Source organism: Phoenix dactylifera, unplaced genomic scaffold, assembly GCF_009389715.1.
Source record: "Phoenix dactylifera cultivar Barhee BC4 unplaced genomic scaffold, palm_55x_up_171113_PBpolish2nd_filt_p 000528F, whole genome shotgun sequence".
In the NCBI taxonomy this organism is placed as follows: Eukaryota; Viridiplantae; Streptophyta; class Magnoliopsida; order Arecales; family Arecaceae; genus Phoenix; species Phoenix dactylifera.
The window spans coordinates 111069-135599 of NW_024067938.1; the positions used below are offsets into that span (position 1 = coordinate 111069).

Below are 24531 nucleotides of genomic sequence, written 5' to 3' on the forward strand. Positions count from 1 at the left end.
GACTAGTTTCATTTGGGTTAGCATCGGGCATTAATTACACTCCCTGATGGACATATTCCAGAGAAGGAATGGAAGAAGTGTGTTCAGGATATTCAAGGTATGATTGGTTGGGGTGCCTTTCACCCTTTATCAAGGGTGGGAGTGGATATAAACGGAGACAATACCAATCAGATTGAATGGCGAAAAAAGATTTAAAGCATGCTCATTTTTTCTCTTTGGAATGAAATCGCCACAGGTTATCAAGCAATGCCTCTGGATCAAAATGAAATCATCGCTGTGCTAATGTTATTCCTTTTAAGTTTTGGGATGGAATGACCGCTGATGACAAGGATCAAGTTTCAAGGCTTGTTTAGAAAGGTCCATCCTAGAACAGATGGTTCAACTATAGAACTTTTTCAGCTTGTGGGCCGGCAGCACCTGTACTATTGAAATGGTTTGTCGGTAGAGATGTTCCCACTGGTGCTCCTTCCAATGGTACTATAATTTCTACTTTTAGCTTGAATTTCTGTTTTTTTGTCTATCTACGTTCCATAAAATTCATACACTCCATGGACAGAGTAAAAAAATGGAGTGTTGGTCAAAGCAAGCCACCCTATTCTATTACCAGACATAACTGGGAGAAGTTCGTCTGCTGGAAATGCTTTATTTCGTTTCGTTTTTTCATTTTCTTCTTATCGAATCCATGAGGAACTTGTCATATTTAGAATCTTTTTGCAGTCTGCTATATTTACAAATCTTTCGTAATCTCTTCTCTTTACCACATGATGGGTTAGCAAAGCGTGAGCGGGGCGAAGGAAAGTTCAAAGATCACTTTTGGATGGATGATTGGCTATAAATACAAAAGATTTTGTTCACATACTCTACATATTTTTTAAGTCACGTACAAGCTGCTCTTTGCTTTCTCTTTTTTGTCCCTCTTTTCCCCTGAGAAAACACACCAGCTGCTTGTTCGAACATCATTACTATGTTCAGCTACTTTGATCTTTCTTGCTAGTGTAGGTGCTGCGTCCATCCCAGATGATCCAACCTCACCTCCCCTCCATTGTTCTGGAGCTGGAGGCTGCTCAATTAAGAATGGTGAAACGTCTCAACTTCAACAGCTTCACCTAGGAGGCCTCTCTAGTGCAATCCAACCAAATTTCCCTTTCCTAAAGTCACTCAAGACACGGACAGCAGCGTGACTAACATCTCCATTAAACAAGTGAAGGGCAAGTTTCTCGAGGAATCTGCAATCAATTATTAATGCCAAGCTGACGACTCAACATTTACAGGAAGCAGAAAGTGTGAATAAATAAATCATGCAGCAAAAGGGATGCATACATTTTACCACAGCGACCATCTGAATCAATTCTATAGCGCTTGCAGAGAGTATCTGAGCCTGTAGGAAACCAGCGAGTGCAATTGGCAACTTGACAGGATGAGATAAAACAGTAGCATTTTGCTTCTGGTTAAATGATAGAAATGCAAACATAAAGTTACGAAATGTAAACATAAAATTACAAAAAACTATACAACTGACTGATCTATTCTCAAGGAAGTATCTCAGAGGATCGTGTGGATCAATAGAATTGCTATAGTATACAAGGAGGTCTCCAAATATTTGACAATAACGTGTCAGAACTGTTTGAATTGAACAAAATAATACGTACACAACAAGAAAGTTACTATCATAATTTATAAATAGAAGCATAGATTTTAATACTTGCATGGATATTTGTTGGTATATGGACAACAATATAGAACATGCTAGGAACAATCCTACCTATATTGTAGTGCAACCCTCATTGTCTCTCTACCAAGAGGACATCTCTGCCTCGCACCTCCACCATACATGCATAGGTGCAACATGCTTGATTCTTTTTATTGACAAGGCTAGGGAGTTTTAAATGTAAAACACATAAGCATTAATGATCAGGTTAATCTAAAAAGCCTAATGGACACTTATTATTTTATCACCAAGAGAAGCTAAGCTCAAAACTTGTGAAACTTCATTTCAAGTTTATATACAATCAAAAGTAATGAGCTTTTGGTGAGATTAAGTTGCAATTTGTATTAAACTTGGTGCAAACTTGAAGACCCACAAGAATTGAACCATTGATAGCAAAGGAAACAAAAGCTGCAGTTAGCCGGTAGTTTCCATAGTGCAAATCAATCCACAACAGCATATGCTCTACTCCTCACATGTTTATAGGATTAATGCTTAAGAGAAGCTTAATGACAAAAAACAGAGAATTTCCCTAGTATTTTGCTTTTAGAAACAAAGATTAGAACTGAGAGTGCAGATTAAACATGGCAATCACTTTGCATCAGACTGTAGTAAATGGGGACTAATTATCACATGACTTCCTAATGGAAACTCCACTCAGGACCTTCATGTTGCCCTCAAGCGCATATGAGCATCGATGCCTAGCAAATTTTGCAGCAATAATAAAAACCATGACTATACATGAGTGAAACCAAAGCTTTGAAAGAGATTTATCTGATATTTGAGGGCATATTTACTTGATGTTTCATGTCATCCATTTCTGATGGTGCATACGAGTTTCCAGAATACAACTAGTTTGACCAACATCTCTGATGGCATGTGTCAAAACAGGTTATTTAGGGTCTGCCCAACTCGATTTTTGGTATATGTTGATCTTGAGGTACAGAAGGCTGTGGAAGAATTTCTTGATACAAAAATATAGAAAACTAATGTAATTCAAAAAACAAAGCACAGCACATAGAAGCAACATTTTGTGGAAATGTTGATGGAAGACTAAAAGTTCCATGAAGATATTTTTCGTCATCTTGGTTCTTTTATGCAAAAAATGGTAAGAGATACATGAGAACGTCCCAAATATGGTTAAAGTAGAGATGCACCTGTTGAAAATGAGATCATCAAAAAACTATGAAGGCTATACATAGCAACAACCCCCTAATTTCTTCCCTTCGTTCTGCCCTCCTAAATTCTCAATTTTGATCCACCTCTTGGTTCAAAAGGTGTTGATCATAACATCACCTCCTAGTTGGTTCAAAAGATCATGACGAACAAATACAGACTAGTAATTTAATTGCCCTGCAATGCAATTTAGCACCCTAGCTTTCCTAGTACTATCAAAGTTAGTGTGACTCTGTGCACAGGCAAATAACCTCCCGAGCATCTGATACTAAATTCAGGCAATCAGATATAGTGGTTCATGAAAAGTGTGGGTTCTCAGCACAGATGGCCTGCTATATACTTTGCGCACATAGAGTTTAGAGTGAAATTCTAAACACAGGGTTGTGTCTCTCTATATGCATGCATGTGCAGAGAGGCACTCATGGGATTTTGGAGAGTACTTAAATTTTAGCTTGTTGAGTCTGAGAAACCAACCTACTGCTGGAAGCCTTGTCAACATTTGTACAAGAATGGCAGCCACATCAGCAGCATCGTATGATCTCTCCCCAATGTCATCACATATTGCAAGCTTGATTGCAGCTGCCTGGTCCCTAATTCGCATTGGTAATATGCCGGGGGAGTCCAAGAACTCTAAATCTTTCCCAAAACGGACCCATCTGTTCAAAGATACGTGAGAGCAATAGTACTGAATCAAAAGCTTACAATTTATTTTCCATGCAGTTAAACATGAAAGATTTACAAAGGAACATAGAGGAAATTGGTTTATACATAGTGAAATGATAATAATGCCTACTTCTCTAAGAGAGAAAAGAACAAGGTTCTAAGAGGAACTTACTTCAGTTGTCTTGTGACACCTGGCCTGGGAGCTGCTGGACACATTCGCCGCCTCAATAAACGGTTAATTAGAGAAGATTTTCCTACATTTGGATATCCAACTATTCCAGCTCGGACCTGTAACAGAATAGAAAAATAAAATATGGATAATAGAATTGAAAAAGCAACTGCAATTCTAAAATTTATGATGAAACTGACACGGTTTCAATGAATACATTATTAATGAGACATTTTATGGAACTGGACCTGTAGCAGAATTAAGAAAACATTCACATAATTGCAGTCAAGAACATATTGTCCATTCCTGAATTGAAAGACAAAAAAATAGGCAAAATCTCTGACAATTGCCATGAATATATCATTAATGCATTCACAAAGGGGCAAAAAACACCAAGAATTATTTTGGATAGTTGAGGTGTAATAGAATATTACAAATCTGAACTATTGCTTTTTGAATGCTGATATAAGGTGTTATTTAGAGCAAATTGAGTGGGTTGGATGAAAATATTATTTGGCATGCTGGAAAAGAAAAAGGGGCAGCATTGCTCATAGGGTTTTTTATGGTAAGAAGAATGATGTACCGGAAAACTGCAACATGTATAACAACTACTCCAAAAAATTCATCATCAGATCCTCTCCAGTATATAATAAAGACAAAATAAGGTTATAGGAACATTAAAATCTTGCAAAATGTCATTGATGACAGGCAACTGCTTTAATAGATAGCTTACTGGGTTATCTAGATGGCCCGCCCATGCACCCGCCTTAACATCTTGTATTATGTTTGAGTATAAAAGGTGCGAGCAATTTATAGATTTGCCAAGTTGATACTTACAATTGATTTACTAAATCTTATTTAAGATGTTATATTTCATTTGTTGGATGACAAGAATTTTTTAGGTTTCTCCACCTGTTTGTAGCTTGCAGGCGCTTTTAAAACAGTGTTGACTGATAATTGAAGTGTCGAATGACAAAAAAAAAAAACATTCCAGACTTTGACTCCTGATCTTCACTGGTTGTTGCCCAAAAAAACACAACAGACTAATATGATAATAGACAGATTGTTATCTAAATACAGATTTCGATATAGACTTGTGATGCTGACAAAGTTTTATAGCTGGTAGAAGCAACTATAGGCATCTCAACCTTACCAATCTTTGATCCCAAAGATCTTCTTCCTTGGTGAAATAAAGAGAGTGGTGAATAACATTCCCCTTGAAACTATCAATGAAATAGTTGAATGAGGAGGCTTCATCCTCAAAAGAAAGCCATATCCGCTCTCTCCACAGGGAACACATCACAATATGTGATATCATATTTCAAAAATAATTAACCATAACCCCTTGCCACACAACAAAGTAATCAACAATATTGTTTGAGAAGTTTCAAAAGACTTCTAATCAAGGTACGCATACCGAGCCCCATACCATTGCCACCCTATTACTTATCGATATGCCTAGTACAAGGGCCAGTTTGGCGTACCAAGTGTTGGTACACCTCCCATACTGCGTACCAGTATGGAACCGGTAAAGTATGATAATTTTTTCATTTTATGAGATCACAATTATGATAATGATTACTTAATAATTTTTTCATTACATTGTCCAATAAAGAGAATCTCACTAAGTGAAGCCAAATCACACAAAAAATAATTAAAAAAAGAAACAAAGAAAGAAAAGAAATAGACAAAAGGAAAAGTGTCATGCAGGGGAAGTGAGGAACCATATCCTCCATCTCATCATCAAAGGCAAAAATTAAATATTTAACTAAAAATACACGAAAGAGCTCCAGAGCATAGTCATCCACTACTCCCAACTAAAGGAATATAAGCATTATAGGAAGTCTTCAAGCTAGACACTCGCACCCTTGCAATTCCATAATATTTCTCATTAGCCTTACCAACATCTCAACCATTTATCATCGTAAAGAACTCAACAATCAATGGTTAAAATTATATTCCCTTGTAATTCCATAATATTTCTTATTAGCCCTACCAAACATCTCTACCATTTATCATGGTAAAGAATTCAACAATCAGTGGTTAAAATTATATACTAAAAAGAAAGTGACTTTCTGTAAGATATTTCTACTTAGCTTATAAATTGCATATCCAATCCATACTTCAATCCACATTGTTGTCGTCATAACATTTCCTCGTCACCCTCCATCTTAGAACACCTTGATGCACTTGACATGACAAGGGCTCTTCAAACACAACTGCCAACACTCCCATGACAACCCGCAAGACGTAATCGCTTTCATGAATTTCGAACTGTATATAATTATAGTTTACAAATCATAAAAAGTTGATCTATGTAATCACATATGTTACGAATTCAACTAGTATGATTGTTACATGTAAGGGGTTATAGCTTATTATAATTGTACATATTAGTAATAGACCTATTAGTTAAGTATATCGACCAAAACTTTCAACATTTTCTCCTATATAAACATGAATTTCAGAGTCTGGAATCATCTTCACGAGTCCTTTCTGATAGTTTTGGTGTGCAATCCATGTGAGCACACAATGGTTGCTCTCAAAGTTAAGGACCCTTGCAATAGTCACAGCTAAAAACTCTGACATGTTCTTTTGCATGCCTGTGTTGGGATGTCTAGGTGACAGGAACATCTGGTCGTATTGTCTTGATAATTGACAAGACGAAATGGAGTATCCAAGGAGTGGATTGCCGGTGTTCTCTTTGGGTTTCTTGGTTCAAATGGCAAGTTTTGGGACTTTTTTTTATGTTTTAAACTGTACCTCGTGGTATTCTTTTTATTTTTCTCTAGGTTTTGCTTTTCAACATCATTCATGGTATAAGAACACTAATTCAAATGCACAAGCATGCCCCACATGCACATGTAGCCATTCAAGAACACATGTTCTGCTTGAAGAAAATTGGAAGAATGAAGAAATATAGGAAAAGATGTCCAATGAAGATTCAGAAAATTCATTACAGGACGAGGTAGGAGTCCCTTAGCTCTACGTTTCGTATTCACGCCCGTGGCTAATAACTTTGCAAGCCTTCCAAGTTTCATAGTACCCTGCAATGGCACCAAATATCTAACATATGACTGTGAAACCCCTAACAACCTACCATAAGTTGGTCAAGTATTTGGGTTTGGGAGATACCATTCCAAGCTGCCCATTAGCAAAAACAACTTTTATGCCCTGCCTTGTGAAGAAATTAGCCCATGAATTTCTGTCAGCAGTGGATATCATGTCTTCCCTATTTAGAACTAGAATTTTTTTCCGATTGCCAAGCCAGGAATCCATCTGCTCAGACAAAACACCTTTAGGAATTATTTCTTCAAGTTTGCTTTTCATGAAGCAAATATTAGAGCATCACCTGTGGATGGCTGGTAGCCATAGGAATCCTGGCATCACGAACTTCTATGACAACATCCATTAACTTTAGTTGTTCTTTCAACTCTTTTTCTGCTTTTGCAATATGACCAGGATACCACTGCAGGATGCCAAAGTTCAAAGTTACGAAGATTGAATGCTTAGCAATTGCAGAATATTACAACATTCAATTCCAAGCCATAATTAGCTATTGAATTTCATGCTGCAAAATATCCCATCACAGATCACTTCTGCAAATCCACACCTCATATGTACCTGCACAGGACGTAATGACCTTGTCCAGTGATACACATCAGCATCCAAACTTTCCCAATCACCTTCTTCATGGAAGCTCTCATTCACATATTTAGAAAGGTTGATTTTCTCTTTCTGGGGCCAATGTAGTGATGTTCCACCAGCAATCTGCAACATTTCTTTTTAAAATTCCTAGCATTTTATCCAATATGCATGTACTATGAATAAAACTAACAAGCTTTGTACCATTTAGCAATCTTTCCAAGATTACAAGAACTAAATCCCATGTAAATATTGTTTGTTGAGAATGAAATCTGAAAATAATGGCAATTAACAGCTGAATTTTGCTGTGCAAAGGTAAGTCGGCAATTCAAGGCCAGAATTAATGTATGAAAGATCTGAACTGAAAATTGAGAATAAACCCTATCACTTAATAAAATATTTTCAAATATACAGTCGCCATGAGAAACAAACCTCATAACTTCGATAAGAGGTTGGTTTTGAGGCATGTACTCAGCAATTGGTGATTATAAATGGAGAAATCCTCCAAATGAAAAGCATGAAAGGAACTATGACAAAATGCTTGAACCATTCTCAGCAAAGAGAATGAGGGTAAGGTACTAATGTGAGCACAAAGTGCCAGGGGGTTAAGGAATCACCCTCAGGATTTTCTGCAATCCAACATGAGAAAATCATTTTGCTTCAAATCAAAAGCAAATGCATCATTCTTTTGTATTTAAGGTTTCTCTTGTATATAAAGCCATATAACAACTCCTAAACCAGAAAGAATACTTATCAGACACTTCCCAACCAAAATCGTACGAAGTAGGATTCTTAGTTCAACCTGAAAACTAGTAAAAAATTTTATCAATTTGACTGAGATTCCTTTCTAATCTGATACTGAAAATTAAGGCCTACATTTTGGCGTCATAATGACCGATTTACTGAAAATTGAAACATAAAATTATTAGACCACAAGGTCAGTTCTAAAACAATTCCTTACATGCCTCAAACATGCATGTATAGCTCAAGTCATGCCTCCAAAAATATAGCAGACTTTGAGCTGGAAATCACCCATGTGCACTGATATCTTATAACTAGTTGGTTCCTGATTTGCATTAGGCAGAAAACAGCCTTTCTCTATCTTTAGCACACTTAAATATGCCCATGCACAGCGCATTTTTCAGTAATGCAAACTTATTACAGAAAGCAACATCAAATAAAATTAAAAGCTAATCTGACTTGGATCATATTCAGAAAACATTTAGTTCTGAATCATATATTCATGTTCTTTAATAACATAAAGAAACCAAACTGCTTTAACAATTTAAGCAAGCCTACAAGCAACTAAATGAACAAAATCACCGGCTGACACTTATTACCAGCACCATTTGCATTTGTCAGCATTGCTGAGCCATAAAGCAGCGGTCTTTGAAAACACTAGTCAATTGCGTACATGAGAGGCTTGGGACTTCAAGGTATAGAAATCTTCTGATCATTTAACCGGCAAGTTGATTGCTTTCTGTAATAACTCATATTCCTATTAATCAAATGCAATCCCACGACCTCCTGATTGTAGATAATAATTAACAATTCCTTGTTGAATAGATAAATAAAATGGTTTTGAATGACCATTCCTGTACCAATACTAAGCACCAGTCCTCCGTCAATTACGTTTATGCTTTCCGCTAGAGCAAGAACAAGGTCTAGCAAAAGCATTTGAATAGAAGCATAGAAGTAGCTCGCAAAAATAACCAAAAGAACAAGGAAGAAGAACTTATAAGACGAAGGGGTTTCAAGAATGGGAGAGATGTCGAAAGACGAAGCAAAAGAAACCCTAGAAATCTGGGTGGTCACTCACCGCGTTTGAGACAAAGAGTCTGGGAGCCACCGAACGGAGGGACAGGGTCCTGAAGCGCCGAGTTGGGGAGAGGGAGGGCCGAGGGTGGGGCAAAGGGGCTAAAGACGCCATGGGAGATCTTACAGAGAGAGGGAGAGACAAGGAGAGGTGAGGCGGGCTGGTTAATCCGCAAAAGGTGCGAGTTTTCGATGAATTTTGGAAGTTGGATCCATTTCTATTTCACCATCTCCTCGAACAACGTCCCTAAACAACGGCCCTTTTTCCCTGACAAGCGATGAGAGGAGGAAAAAAAAAAGGACTTTTAAGGCAACGGATATGAGCTTTTAGGGATAAGAAAAAATTATACTTTGACATTAATTTATATAGAAATAAATAGATATAATTCTTAATTTTTATTGGGAAAAACTTGTATTGTTGCAGTTATTCTTTGTGTGTTTGAATACTGCAAGATAAAAAATGTTGTTTGGATGTTACTTAGTATGTACCAAGTGGATGAAAAATGTTATTTTTATGAAAGTTTAACTTTCAAATCTCTATCATTATATAATATCATATTATATAATATAATAATGTATTAAAATATTATATTATATATTATATATAGAATATTTATTATGATTTTATATTATACATTATAATATAGTAGTACAGCACAATATTCTGATATATTGTATATTTAATATTATAGCATATATATTATCATATGTTTATGTTATAATAATTATATTATCCTATAATAATATTATAATATATCATATGATATTATAATACTTTATTATATAATACTATAGTATTATATTATTTTTATATTATTGTATATAATATATTATTAAAAGTAAAGATGTATTCTTTTTAGATTGTTAGATAGAATATTCTTAGTTCCTTAGTTCACAAATATCTATAAAAATAATAAAATGAACAAGCTAGTATTTAATTATTTTTGCGGTTTTATGGGCATGCTCTCTTTCTTTTCTAATCAAATTAGATCCATTTAAAAAAATAACTAAAAATCTTAAATAAATTAAAATTTTCTAACTAAAATAATAAAAAAATAATAAATAATTAAAATTCTAAATAAATTAGACTCTATGGTCTCTCTTCGCTCCCCTCTTCCCTGCTACGAATTTCAGTAGTTGGAACTTTCAGTTATCTTGGTAGAAATATAATATCTGTATTCTCATCTCAATAAATTATTTTTTGGAATCATGATGTCTTTCTACAGCTCGCAAGTCCATTCATTAGCTCCTATTTATGGTGCACATGAAATGTAGCTAGTGGTTGTGACCGATCCTGCCCCAACCCCTCTCCTCTTTCTCTCCTCCTCTCTCCTTCACATCCTTCCCCAACTCTCTATATCTCTTTCCTCCCCCCCTAATTACTCCTTTTTCCATCCAACCCCCTACCCCATGGCCCTCTATATCCTCATCCTTCCTTCCCTACGTGCCCCTCCCTCCCTCTCTCTCCCCCAACACCCTTAGCCTCTCTCGCTCTCCTATCTTCCAAGGCCCAATGCCAGCTTCGATCAACTTGAGACGATCTATTTTAAGGGTGTAATACTCATTTGCCAAGAAGAGTGCTGTTAAACAAAAAATTGGGAGCAGGCAGTTTCCATATGTTGGAACAACTCTCAATTATGGTTCTTCCAATTCTGCCATATAATACAACAAATTTTCAATGGATTTAAGATTGAAAGTATTAACAACATTAACCTAATCCAAGATATTCAAGTGTAGGCTATAGCTTCCAAATAAGATTTTCATACTAACCAAGCTTTTTTGTCGGAAAATAAATAATGGTTCCAGTCTTCATTAGGTGCAAAACATTGTGGACAAAAAGGTTGATTAATGCCCCTATTATAAAGAGTAGTAGAACAAGGCACTTCTATCAAGAGCAACTCTCCATGGAAATGACTGATTTAACCCTTCAATGCATAATATTAATCATATAATACTATCATATTATCATACTAATAACATATTTTTTATATATATATATACACACACACATTACATCATATCCAATTTCACAAAAAACGTCTTTTTTATTCACTTATCCTCAAATAACATCAAGACAATATTTGTTATCCCTGGCTAGCATCCAATTAGAAAACAAAAGAACTGCAACCATTTTCAAAGCAAGAATAAAATTTATCCCTGCTAAACCTGGCATTATCTATTCACCCCGGTTTATCCCTAGAAAACACATCCTGGTTCCCCACAAGGTCTAGAAAGAGTAGTAATTTGACTGCAAATGGGAAGTCATTCTCAAGAAACATAAATTTCTACGATTCCCCGTACAGAGGTGCAAATGGAGTAACACATCATGACTAAAAGTATAGTCACATCCTTTTGATCATTTACATGAATAATTACTTGCTTTGAAAGAGGCAAGAAAAAAGAAGTATAGTTTATAAAATGAAAGTGCAATTACTAGTTTTATAGCATCTAAGAAGAGTAAAGTCAGTGATTTGCATGAGTTCTAGCTAAATGATATATAGCAATATCTTCAAACAAAGTTTGTGATCACAAAGTTGAGCTGATATACCAATGGTCACTTAGTGAAGCTCTGAATGTTGTTACATATGGTCATAAGTTCTGTTGTGGGGAGGGGAGGGGGCCTTGAATTTAGTCCCACATCGGCTAGTAACGGAAAGGTTCCATACCTTAAATGGGGGGTGGAAATTCTTTCCTCTCGAGGCGCCTTTTGAAGGGCAAACTCGTGAGGGCACCAGTCTCCCCCCGTCAGCGCTGGACGCGCGGGCCGGAGCGCCCAAAGCGGACAATACCTCGGGAGGAACGTGGTCCTCTTTCTCTGCTAGCTTAATGTGGGCTATGTTGTTGCGCGAGGCTCCGGCCAAAGCGCCGTCCCCGCAACAGATGGCGCGCCAGGTAAGGGCGCCTCCTCCCTCCATTGACTACCCTTCAGGACTGTGGGGGCCCCCGGCGTTAAAAACCGGCAAGGAACCTTCCCGCTGGGGGGCTATGTTGTGGGGAGGGGAGGAGGCCTTGAATTTAGTCCCACATCGGCTAGTAACGGAAAGGTTCCATGCCTTCAATGGGGGGTGGAAATCCTTTCCTCTCGAGGCGCCTTTTGACGGGCAAACCCGTGAGGGCACCAGTCTCCCCCCGTCAACGTGGTCCTCTTTCTCTGCTAGCTTAATGTGGGCTATGTTGTTGCGCGAGGCTCTGGCCAAAGCGCCGTCCCCGCAACAAGTTCTTTTTTTTTTTCTGATAAATTGGAGGAGGAAGTCATGCTTCCCCCATTTATGAATCATAACAAGCGGACATCGTCCTGATCACGTATGAATCAGTGATGGCTACTCTTAAAGACGAGTTCCAAAGCAATCACCAACAATTTCAGTAATTTTTGGTAAAAACGGTCGATAACAACTATCTATCGTTGCTCATCCAACGTTCTGAAACAATTATTTTACCAATCAAGTAGCATAAATATTTGCAACAAGTTCAATAACTGATCATTAATGCCAAACTGAAAATCTCAAATTCATGTAAATGTTTCACTCAGGTTGGGAGCACAATGATAGCTAGATCTTAGTGCAGGTTTCACCTGTACAGGATACTTCTGCAACACGAGGTGATTTTGCAGACGCTAATAGGAGCTTAAAAACTATAGAAATTGTTATTCACTCGAACTATAGAAAATTTCTACGACTTGGACTGTAGAGAAAAAAGAGTGGGAAGTGACATCTTGTCAACCTCTCCCTCAAAAAGTTCAAAAAAAAAAAAAAATCTTGTCATCAGCTTCTCTGGCCACACACTAGATCTTACAGCATGAGTTTCCGGATTTATTGCATGTAAATTGTAGCATTGGCAATCTTGGGAATTTGCAGTGCACATGTTCTTTGCTTGGAAGCCCAGCTCTTCGTCAACACGGCGAGCATTTTTTGAGGCTGAGATCTGAACCGAAGACCCCAACAACACAAGAAAGGCTATGTGGAGACGCTTCCTTCACCTTGCCATTTTTTTCTACGGTTTGTCCTCCGTCGTCTTTGAAAGAGCCCCTGGGTCCTTGAATCAGTCTCCCATGCCTCGCTTTCACATGGCATCCTTTTCCTAAAGCAAATGTGGTGGAATAGAGGCCGCAAGCGAATGAAGTACAAGTCTTTGCCATTAAAAACGCAGGAAAGATTATTCCCATAGTCAAAAGTGAAGCACTATGGCTCTCTAATAATTATTTTTTTCTTTCCCTTCAAAATCAGCACGGTTTCCAATTTCTAGCCTAGATTAGTTCCAAGATTCGCTAAAACTGTTCGTCTGATTTGATCTTGGTCTATCACTTGGCCTGAGACACTGGGAGGAAAAGAGTGAAATTGTCCCCAAATAAATAAACTCTGTATTAGTTTGCTATCTACCCAAATAAAAAGTAGGAATTAATGCGGACATATATGTTTCAATACAGACACATGCAAGAAAGCTTGATCTAGTCCTCCATTTTCTTTCTTGTATTGATCAGTGGCAAGGGAAAAAACATGCAAGAATATTATTAATGTTGTTAGGATTATTATTAAATAAACTTATGGCCCCTTCTCTTGTTGGAGTGGGGTGGTGGTGCTTCCACAAATATTAATGTTGTTAGGAAGATCTCTTAGCCACGTTCAAATGGTCCTTCGCATGTAAGGCAAAACAGATAAAAAGATTAACATGTCAACACGCGATTGGAGCTTGCTGTTGAATCCTTCCCTTATACCATACGTTTGAAGATCCTGCGAATCTAAATCTAACAACCAGGAGCACGGAAGAAAAAAAAAAGAAGCAACCGAAGTCTAGTCGCATGAACCATCCTTTTTAATTCACCCTTCTGCCCTCACCCGCCCCCACCAACATCCCAACTGTTCTCTCCACAAACACCTACAAAAGCCCAAAGTCACTCTCCCACCCCCAAGTCAATCTCCATTTGTAATTCACTTTAGAGAGGAAAGCTAGCCACGCCAAATGGCCAAACTCCTCCTCCTCCTCCTCCTCCTGACCACCACCACCACCACCACCTTGTTGGCCGAACAACCGTATAGCTTCATCCAAAGCCAAAAAACAGCCCCAAAACCCCGCCACGAGAAGCTCACCCACCTGCACTTCTTCTGGCATGACGTATTAAACGGTCCCAATCCGACCGCCGTGCCGGTGGCGCAGGCTGCAACAACGAGCACATCAAGCAGCTCCTTCGGCCTGGTGAACGTGATCGACGACCCGCTGACGGAAGGCCCAGAGATGGCATCCAAGCTCGTCGGCCGGGCGCAGGGACTCTACGCGTCGGCCGCGCAGGAGGGTTTAGGCCTGCTGATGGCCATGAACTTCGCTTTCATGGATGGCAAGTACAACGGCAGCACGATCACCATTCTCGGCCGCAACGAGGTGTTCACGGCGGTGAGGGAGATGCCGGTGATCGGCGGCAGCGGGCTCTTCCGCCTGGCCCGCGGCTACGTCCAGGCCAAGACCCACAATTTGGACATGAAGTCCGGGAATGCGGTGGTTGAGTACAATTGCTTTGTCTTCCATTATTGAGCTTATCTGATGTGCATCCACTTTTCCTCCTTTCTTCCAGTATTCTGGGTCCGCTTGTGTCGGGCGGTAGCCCCACACCTTTTTATTAGCACGCTATTGTCACTTAGGCGGCTAGCCTAAGATTATTCCCCTTTCGAATAAGAAAAGTACGTAGAACTGTGGTTGTGAATTGTCGGTTGGTTGATAAATCTTAAAATTAACCTGGTGCTGATCTAAATTATTAGGTGGTTGAGGCAGAAATCGCCTATTTAATCTAGAACGTTCTAGTGTTCTCATCCGCACGTGCCATCGCATCTTATTCCGGGTCTCTCATTTGTGCGAGCCTAAAATACGACACCAACCACCAACCTTGTTCGTCCTCCGCTCCACTTTCAGAACCAGTGATGATTAAATTATAGAAAGGTAGCCAGGATCCAGGAAAAGAGAGCTTACCTAATAGTCATCTTGGTACACCATCTGCAACTGCATCGAGCGTCGAGATTGTAACTTGTAAGCCAACCTCCTCACCCAAATCATTTGATTTTTCACGGGAACGTTGACTAAGAAGCTGGTCTGTTCGCTCTGAAAAAGTGATATATCTGAATTGATAATTATTTGGTTGGAGTTTGATGCCTGAAATTGTCGGGATCATTTCATCGTACCTCCAACTTGCCTGGGAGAGATATCAGACTAATAAGACATCCAGCCAGGGCCGGAAGAACATTGCTACCGTTGAAACACGCCGGAATATTAATGGCCCAGATGATCTCGTTCAGACCTGTCGTTGACCTTTCTATTTTGTTCCCACCGACAACCACGACGGCTGGAAGCCTGGCAGAGCATCAGAGTGGGGAAATCTCTTGTACAAAATAACAATGAAGCTATCGCTAACGTCCACAAGCACCTTGAGGGAATTCAAAATCACATAGCATTCACAGAACAGATGCAATTCAAAATCACATAGCATTCACAGACCAGATGGAATTCAAAATCACATAGCATTCATAGAACAGATGCAATTCAAAATCACATAACATTCACAGACCAAATGGAATTCAAAATCACATAGCATTTCACAGAACAGAAGCGAACTGAAAATGGTGCCGCAAAACTACTGGCGATAAGGCTTTCAAAACCAGCAATCAGTTTACTGTTTACTGGTGCGGAGTTGGAGTTGAAAACTGGGATCACTCAAATAAAGAATGCCGTTTAATTACATAAGCATGCTGCCAGAAGAGAGACCATACAGGCAATACTTCATCACCGGTCCAAATTGCGAATATCTCGTAGGATTCCCAATCCCAAAAAGCATCTTTCCATCTGAATTGGAGGACTGTGGAGTAATGTCTGGAGGAACAAATATATCTGCTTGCAAATATACAAAGCCAACAAATGCTCCTATAGATAAGGCGGATTATAAGACAGCAGAAAACAAGAATGAAGGGCCCAAGACAGAACCTGTCCATCAACGAGGCCCACAACCTTGAATCACGGCAACAAATCCTTCAGACTATGGTAAAACAACAAAACATGCACTGCAACATAAAAGATTGACTGCACCAGCAAAGCTCTACAACCAAGGTCCTATTCAAAATCTTCAGTGTCCGCTCATCATTGAAGATAAAAGACATGATCATCAAAAATGTAGGTAGGTGGAATAGTACAACCATGTAACTAACAAAAATCAGTTCACACTCAATTATTCAAAAGCAAACATGATGCAGTTTGGAGCATAATAAGAACTTTAAGAGGTTTCACATTAGAGGACACTGCAACATAACTCTGAACAACTCTTTTATGACCCGGATGACTTCAACATGGGCATTTCAACCTCAGTACCTGTGGGCTAGCTTCTCCTTCTCCAGATAATACTGAACATAACTGCATGTGCAGATAACTTTTTAGATAAGGATTTTAGTGCACCAATAAAAAAGCTGTCATTAATCAGCTCAAGACTTCATTACAGTGGAAAAAACACCTTTCTGGAACAGAATGAATAAATTCTTATTTCAAGAAAGGAAAAATGAAGACTGAAATTGAATACAGGCAACCTGACACTAATATCGAGCTAGTATATGTTAATAATAACATTTTAAAATAAACAAGAATTATCAAGTTCAGCTTTCTTTCTTCATATGATCTGCAAAAACCATATAAATAAGCTGCTGAAAGAAAGAAATATTGCAGCAAATATGGGAAGACAAAGCATGACATCTGCAGAACACCCATGTTTCCAGTCTTAGCTCTTGCATCAGGTTACAGTGCCCTTGGGGCGGTTGTGATTAAAAGCGACTTTACATGGAGCATTAATAGTTTCTATAACTATCTCACTTCCTCCAATATCCATATCGCATAGACACAGTCGTTTTTATCTGCTGGACACGATTTTTTGTGGAAGAAACTTGCCCTTGGTGTAGTCTACTCCAGCTTGATTCTCTCCTTACTGTTTCTCAGAAAGGGGTGGAACTCAAAGCCAGGGCATTATTCAGAATTTAACACAAAAAGGAGGAGGTTGAAATAAATATATATCGATGGGACCACAGCCAAAACTTTCAACCCTCAACCTAATATCCATGAAGTTACAGTTACCTCCAAAAAACCACCCTAGTATAAAAAGATGGTGCTAGATATGATTTCAACAGGCACATGATGAAACTCTCCAGGCTAATGCATGCACTCCCAATAGAAGTCACATCACCCTACTCAAAAGGCAATTCTCCACATAAAGCACCCATTCAATGTTTACACAATCAAAAAGAAATCACGAATAAAATGCTCAGTTGAACATTTTTTTTGCAGGCAGTTACAACTGATCATCCACAGCCCTCTGATCACCATCTTCTCACATCCTACCAAAAACCAAGCAAAGAAGTTCTTTCACATGCAATCTTAAAACATATCAGTAATTCCATTTTACAACTTCTAAAGACCATCACCACTTAACATCAGCATCGCCGTCGTCGTCGTCGTCGTCGTCATCATCAACAACAACAACAAATCCTCCACAATACTGTCCATCAGTTTGATTGTTGTTCAAATCATATGATTCACAATCCAAATCTTGCAATCCAGATTAAAATGGCCCTAAAACAATCTGGATCTTCTCCTTGATTGGAATCAGCTAGGATGACAGGTCCAGAACCATAGCATGGATAATAGGGCCCTTTCAATCATAAGATCCAACTTGATCTGGCTATTTACATGTTAAATCATGCAGACTTTCATTTTTATAATTTATTTGACTATATGGATTTCAAAATTACGTATCATCCGTAAGTCTTAGCTCTTGAGTAGTAAAATCAAAAGGCATATTGTTCAAGATCATAGAGTTGAAAAAAATGCAAATTTTCATATTTTTGCAACCATATTTTAAATTTTTTGTCCTTTTTCCTAAAACACTTGAGCTAATAGGATAATTAAATTAATAGGTAATGTACAACTACCAAACACAATATTTATTTCATTAGAAAAGCTAAGAATGAATTTATGATGGTGGAAACTACACTTCTTATATGTATGGCTTTTCATTCCCCATTCATCTACTCTGTATTTGACTCATATTGTCACATCTCTTTTATATTTAGTCTTAAAATATAAAAAACAAACTCATCATATGCAATCCAACCCATGAGTCGATCCAATCTAACCCACTTTATGATTTATGACTCGTTATGACCTCACAGTTGTCAAGAGGCCAAGGCACCATTAGGACAATGGAACACCCATGTCACCCAAGGCACTAGACACCAAATACATCTCACCTTGAGAAAGTTCAAAAAAATGCATTAGAAATAAAAATTATTTGTATAAAAAAAACGTTATCAAAAGCAATACAAACATCATCAGATTAACTATTCAAGTCCCAACATCCTCTTCACGATCACTTTAAACATCAAATGTCATGTTCGACATCTTTCAAGATATGGTATCAAAGTACCACTTCTGATAATATGTTTTTAAACAAAAGTGAGCAAAAATAAACTACTCGACATCCTGAAGTAGCTTCAGGATTCAAACATGACAGCAAAATACCACTTCCAAAAACATGGTTGATGTTTCTAGACCACACATAACACAAAAAAGTAAATCAGTGAACATCTGCAAATAGCCCTTTATTAATAAGGACTCTAATAGACCAAAATAACCCAGAAAATAAAGCTAACAAAACTCTAAAAAATAAGCAAAGGAGGGATAGAAAGAATAATGATCGACATTGGAGAGGAGTAGCCTCAAAGCCTCTCATTTTGTCTTGAACATTGGCTTATATGTAGCCTCAGCAAACTTGCCATGCTTCTGACCATGAAGGCACTCTAGGGTTTCCTCACATCACTTAAGTGCTTAGGTGAGTGCCTGAAGCATTTTCCATCACCACCTTCTGAAACGTCTTACTAAACACGTTAGGTACAAAAATAGCAAGAAAGAAATAACTTGGGTCGTCTTGCTCCCAACCTTACTTGCTACCAAAGCATCTACTAAAGAATATATAAATGAAAAAAAATAATATAAATGAAAAGAAAACAATACAAATATGCACCATGTATCCAGCAAAATTTGTACTTTCAATACCTATCATCACCATTAATTTATTTTTTTTCCATATAAAACTTATAAAAAGAATCCACGTGTATGACAAACAAAGGTGCCCACAACCTACTAAAAATATTCATAGTATCATATAACAGCTGCAGTATGCAAGTGATCAAAGGACTACATAGTGCATATATGATATGCTAGTAACATATGCAGGTACATCTACAGTTACCATTTGTTAAATATTTAAAAATAAATATAATATATTAAGTACAATAAAAAATAATAATGAAAGTATTTTTTTATGGATGGATAATAGCAATACTAGTAACAACTAACAACTTAGTGCTTATCACTTAGTATCGAACATCAATAGCAATAACTATAACTTAATCAACATTTTAGCACGATCAATACCCGTACCAGGCTTACCATAAACTGATATCAAAGCTATCATCAGCAAGTATCCGCTTCACCTACATGGGCCCATATAAGAGTGGACTATATATGTAGCTCCAGAATGCTAGGTGAGCTCACATATGTCTAATACGATATTAAACAGCCAACATATGCTAAATTGTCTATCTTTTTGGTTCATATGCCATATAACTGCATAGTGTACCATATAAAGGCAATGCGGTGCAGTCAAGGGACCGGATAAGCATATGGGCCATTTTAAAACACTGAAATTTATATCCTATAAAACATGGTCTTTATGATGAGGCTACAAAAGATATTGTTAAACAATAAATCCACATTAGGAATCATAGATATTTTAAATCACATATCATATCTGCATCAAAAATGTATCAAATAACAATGCACATCGGATACTTCTCAAATACATGTTGGATACTCATGTTAAGTATCCAATTTTTCAAATATAGAAAAAGACTATGAATACTTGTCAGATTCGCTCAATATATTTCTCTTCCTCTTACAAGATAGCATATCTTCCTTAATGGAAATGGTGGCCAACTATTAATTTTGTCTAATGTGAACTGTAAGTTTTAGATGTCTATTCGTTGGTCTCTAACTCATTAAAAAATTTAAGTGATATTTGAATTCGAAACACAAATATCCCAACTCCAACCCCCGACAAGAAGATAAAAAAGCATGAATACATCTTGACACAAACTCTTGACCACTGAGTCACAAAGCACACACTACAACTAATACTCAAGGATTATTATTAGCATCTCGACAATCAAGGTGATTCAAAATTAGCCTTTCAACCTATCTGCATAAAATGCTTTTATATCAACGCACCTTATCCACTCAAGTATTCTACTAGAACAAGAATTTTAGAAAAATAAAAATAATGTCAAACATATCAATGATGCAAAAGGAAGCACCATATTTTAGATATCTTTTTTCATTTTCCATTTATATTCCTATTATCAATCATATTTTAACTATTCCTTTCCAACTGCTGCCTCGACATAATGCCAAAAGCTTTTGCAATCAGATAGACAAAAGTTGAACAAAGAACTCATCAATCATGGTTTCTTGGCTTTGTGACGGTATCTAAACATTTAGTTTTATCCAAAAAAACAGTTTATGATATAATTCGTGCAACCTTGCCATGTCTGAGATTTCTGCAGCTTCATTAGGTAGAAATGTTTTTTCCCCCAAAATCTCAACAAGAATGTCAACCTAAATATTCAGCAATGAAACAGGACCAACAACCATATCTCATATCTGAACGCGAGAGGATAATGTACACATTGTTCGACCCAGCTTCATTATCAGAAATGATCTTTCCATCCTTCAGGAGAGTTCCAAACATCGGCAACTTTCAAGAATAGAAAGCAAATTCTCTAATCCTTAATCAACCCAATTTTAAGCCCCGGCAACCATTTATTTCTCATTCTCTAAGTATTCCAGAGCACTAACACACAAATATAACATCACGCGCCTTTCAAAACATATCGAAAGCCCCCATGGCAGGAGATTCTGTTTTTTTTTTTCGCGGATCAACGGATCAACATTGAGGTGATCTGGAAAGAAAATTCTTATACAGCTCAAAACCAAGAAACAACACGATCGAGAACAACGTCAAAACATCCCAAATATCGATCAATCCGTTCTTTAAAAACAAAAAATTCCCAAAACAGGCACAGATACACAGAAATCTGAAGCGCTCGAATCTATAAAATACGTAGATGAAAACAAAACAGAAAAGCAAATACGAAACCGATCGATTTTGTGGTTAAACAAAAAGAGATCTCTGTCGACGCCACCAAAAACTAGTCTCGAGAAATCAGTCATCGGATAAAGAAACAAATCAGCGATTAATGACAAAAAAAAAAAGAAGAAGAGGGAGAAAGAGAGGGCATACGTGTAGGTGCCGACGACGGGAGAGAGTAAGAGGGTGGCGCTGAGCCAGTTCTCGGAAACCTTTTGGTGGATCTTTCCGGGGAGATCCTTCCACAGCCCCGACATCACCTTCTGCTGGAACGGCGACAGCGCGTACACCACCGCCTTCATCCGCACAGGCGTCTTCCCCATCCCTTTCTCTCTCTTTCTCTCCCTCTCTTTCCTCGATCCAAAGACCTCTCTTGCTTGCCGAGAGTCCGAGCCCTATCGCCGCCCCTCTATACTTCCGGGAGGACTTCTCTGGAACCAGCGTTTGGCACGTGCTATGCACGTGACCATTAGATGATCGTCAATTGCTGACTTGTAAATCTCAAGTTTCATCAAAGAAAAAAAAAAAATCTTTTGGAAGTTCTTAGGGGATGGCTGTAATCAAATGGTTTCAATGGATTACTGTAATTAGATGATTTGTTATACACATGATACTTGGATTCTATCTAAATTTTAAGGTAATAGCAAAATTAAATGCAACTAGATTGGGTCAGACTTTAGTGAGGTCAAATTCGGACAGCTATATGAAAACTCTCAACCTATATCTAACCCAATCAATACCGCTCAACTCATTGAAACCACATATCAATAGTTATGACTAGATGTGATTTATTTGATCTCTAGCCTAATCTATATTGCAGGGTCGATTGTTTATTTATCAAATCTAATTTGTCTAGTTTTGATTTAAATTTTTGCAATTACTGGCTGTCCATTAACAAAATAAATTAAATAGTATTGCAAGAAGTTTAATTACTGAAAAATAAGAAAATCTTGACCAGGACTCCGACTAATCTAAAATATTATAATTCAAAAAAGTAATCTTTTCACACGAGTTGAGCGATATCGAAACTTTTTTAATCCATATTAGACAATTAAAATTTAAGTTAAGAAAAAATTTATCCGCACCTCGGACGACTAAAGAATCTTGAACTCGAACACAATCCTAGTTCTTGAATCTGACCAATTTTTGTTGCCCCAAATTTCTAGCATTTATTGTGTTGAGGCAAGAAAACATCGCAAGGCATTCTCAAAAAAAAAAAAACAAGTTGTAATTTTGGCGGGAAAGAAAATTTCGTGCAAATCCACCGTTGGATCATTCATAGGTTGCTTTGAGATCCATACAGGCAGATGAATGATAGATTTGGATAGCTCTATGTGTCATCCAATGGGGGGATTTGCATGAAGGATGAGAAACCTTCTTTCACACTATAGATAAATTCATTATTTTTTTTTCCAATAAGGTGGACAGGACATACAATTTTGGTGCAAATATGTCTAACAAAATTAGAGAATAAAATATCTTAAAGTGCAGTCAGAATAACTGACATTGTACTCTATAAGGTGCTCCGCTACAAAAGAGGTGATCCAGCACAAATATCTACACTTCCTCAAAACTCCTTGGAACGTTAAAACCTCACCCGCAACAAGTTGAAGTACACGATGTCCAAAGCCCCATGTTCGGCCTTCCACCTAAGCTGGCTCTCGCTTCAAAAGGAATAGCTCCCAAGACCATGAGAAACCCCCAGGATGTAAGTAGTCAAGTCATATACTCGGCGAGGTTGGTGGAACTATGGAACACTACAACAATTATGAGTTTTGCCGATTTTGTTTTTCCGACACTAAGGGAAAGCAACGAAAAAGTTTGGCCCAGCGCCAATCTTTGCCGATGCTTTTACCTGGCATCAGTAAATCTCCAAAAACGACGACGCTCTAAAGCATCGTTAAAACATTAAGAAACGACAACGCTTAACAGCATCGTTAGAAAACATTAAACCCCCCAACCGCTCGCCCGGCCCCCTCTCCTCATTTTCTATCGGTCGATGCCCTAGCTTCCCCGCTGCCGGCTTCTCAGTTCTCACCTTCATCACGAGCCCTAGCTTCCCCGCTGCCATCGACCTCGCTCCGTCTGAGGTAAGCCTCCTCCTCCTCCTCCTCCTTTTTGTTTTGTTCTTGTTTTTAACGCTCGCTTGGCCCCCTCTCCTCATACTCTCTCAGTCGATACCCTAGCTGCGCGCCGACATCAAACTGATCTCACCTCCATCCCTAGCCCCGTTCGGCGATCGAAGATCTCGCTTCTCTGCCGCCGTCGACCTCGTCGTCGTCTGAGGTAAGCCTCCTCCTCCTCCTCCTCCTTGTTTTCTTCTTATTTTTAACGCTCGCCCGGCCCCCTCTTTGTTTTTGGCAACGAAACCCTAGCTGCGCGCCGACATCTCACCTCCATCCCGAGCCCTAGCTACTCCGCCGCCGTCGACCTCGCCGTCAAGTGAGGTAAGTATTTTATGCTTACTTTTCTTGTTTACATGCAAATATTTGATTTGTCAATATAGTATTCATTAGGAACTTTGTAGCCATGATGTTCTGCATTGGTGCTGTGTTCAAGTTGTATTAATCCTTCGAAGGTTGGATTGTTTCTAAGAAAACGCGTACTTGTAGTGGGTGCCATCGTTACCGTCCATCAAGGTTGATCCTGTCTATTGATGATGTCTGATCGAACAACGGTAGATAAATAATCATCCCACCTAGTTATGTCTAAAACTGATCACGAAGATCCGAACTCTTTCCAGCAACCTTGAAGAGACCCTTTCTATCTCTTTCTACAGCAGCACTCTATTTACACAAAAACGTCAAGTCACTTATTATTCTTACTTTCAGTTCCATATCATTTTAGAAGGTTTCATTATTGAGCACGAAGTCATTCTCTTTTTTTTTGTGTGTGTGTGTGTGTGTGTGTGTGTGTATGTGTCTACGTGTGCATGTACTTAGGAAGATTAGTTCTTAAAAAATGACATTGCAAGTCTTAATAATTAGAATTAAACAAAAGGACCTGAGTTTTGATGGCATTTAGTTGTGGTCTCTCATCAAGTCATCCGGTCTAGATGTAGAAAATGACTCGATAATGGGAAGTAGTCGTGCATGCAACTTAGTACAAAATTTTAAAGAGACCATACTGGCAGTACTA

The 24531-nt window shown here is 38.1% G+C and overlaps 3 protein-coding genes across 5 annotated transcripts; 1 reads left to right on the forward strand and 2 right to left on the reverse strand.

Annotated features, from left to right (window-relative positions):
- Positions 1–683: 683 nt before the first annotated feature.
- On the reverse strand, positions 684–9465 carry LOC103702648 (DAR GTPase 3, chloroplastic). 3 transcript variants are annotated; one of them, XM_008785159.3, is made up of 9 exons: positions 9178–9464; positions 7338–7484; positions 7066–7182; positions 6849–6992; positions 6674–6760; positions 3717–3832; positions 3356–3537; positions 1321–1444; positions 684–1226 (listed from the first exon to the last, which is right to left on the reverse strand). In XM_008785159.3, exons 1-9 carry the CDS (start codon positions 9286–9288, stop codon positions 1103–1105), a joined length of 1152 nt encoding a protein of 383 aa, XP_008783381.2. In that variant the 5' UTR covers positions 9289–9464; the 3' UTR covers positions 684–1102. The 3 variants fall into 3 exon arrangements, with proteins under 3 accessions (XP_008783381.2, XP_008783382.2, XP_008783383.2); XM_008785160.3 differs by having other exon boundaries at positions 1321–1378; positions 9178–9463; XM_008785161.3 differs by lacking the exon at positions 6674–6760 and having other exon boundaries at positions 9178–9465.
- Positions 9466–13988: 4523 nt separating this feature from the next.
- On the forward strand, positions 13989–14865 carry LOC103702649 (dirigent protein 22-like). The gene has a single exon (XM_008785162.4). It carries the CDS (start codon positions 14130–14132, stop codon positions 14694–14696), a length of 567 nt encoding a protein of 188 aa, XP_008783384.1. The 5' UTR covers positions 13989–14129; the 3' UTR covers positions 14697–14865.
- A 1365-nt stretch (positions 14866–16230) lies between these two features.
- Positions 16231–21894, reverse strand: LOC103702650 (cytochrome b-c1 complex subunit 8-like). The gene is made up of 2 exons (XM_008785164.4): positions 21547–21894; positions 16231–16556 (listed from the first exon to the last, which is right to left on the reverse strand). The coding sequence occupies exons 1-2, from the start codon at positions 21714–21716 to the stop codon at positions 16508–16510; spliced, it is 219 nt and encodes a 72-aa protein (XP_008783386.1). The 5' UTR covers positions 21717–21894; the 3' UTR covers positions 16231–16507.
- Between the last annotated feature and the right edge of the window lie 2637 nt (positions 21895–24531).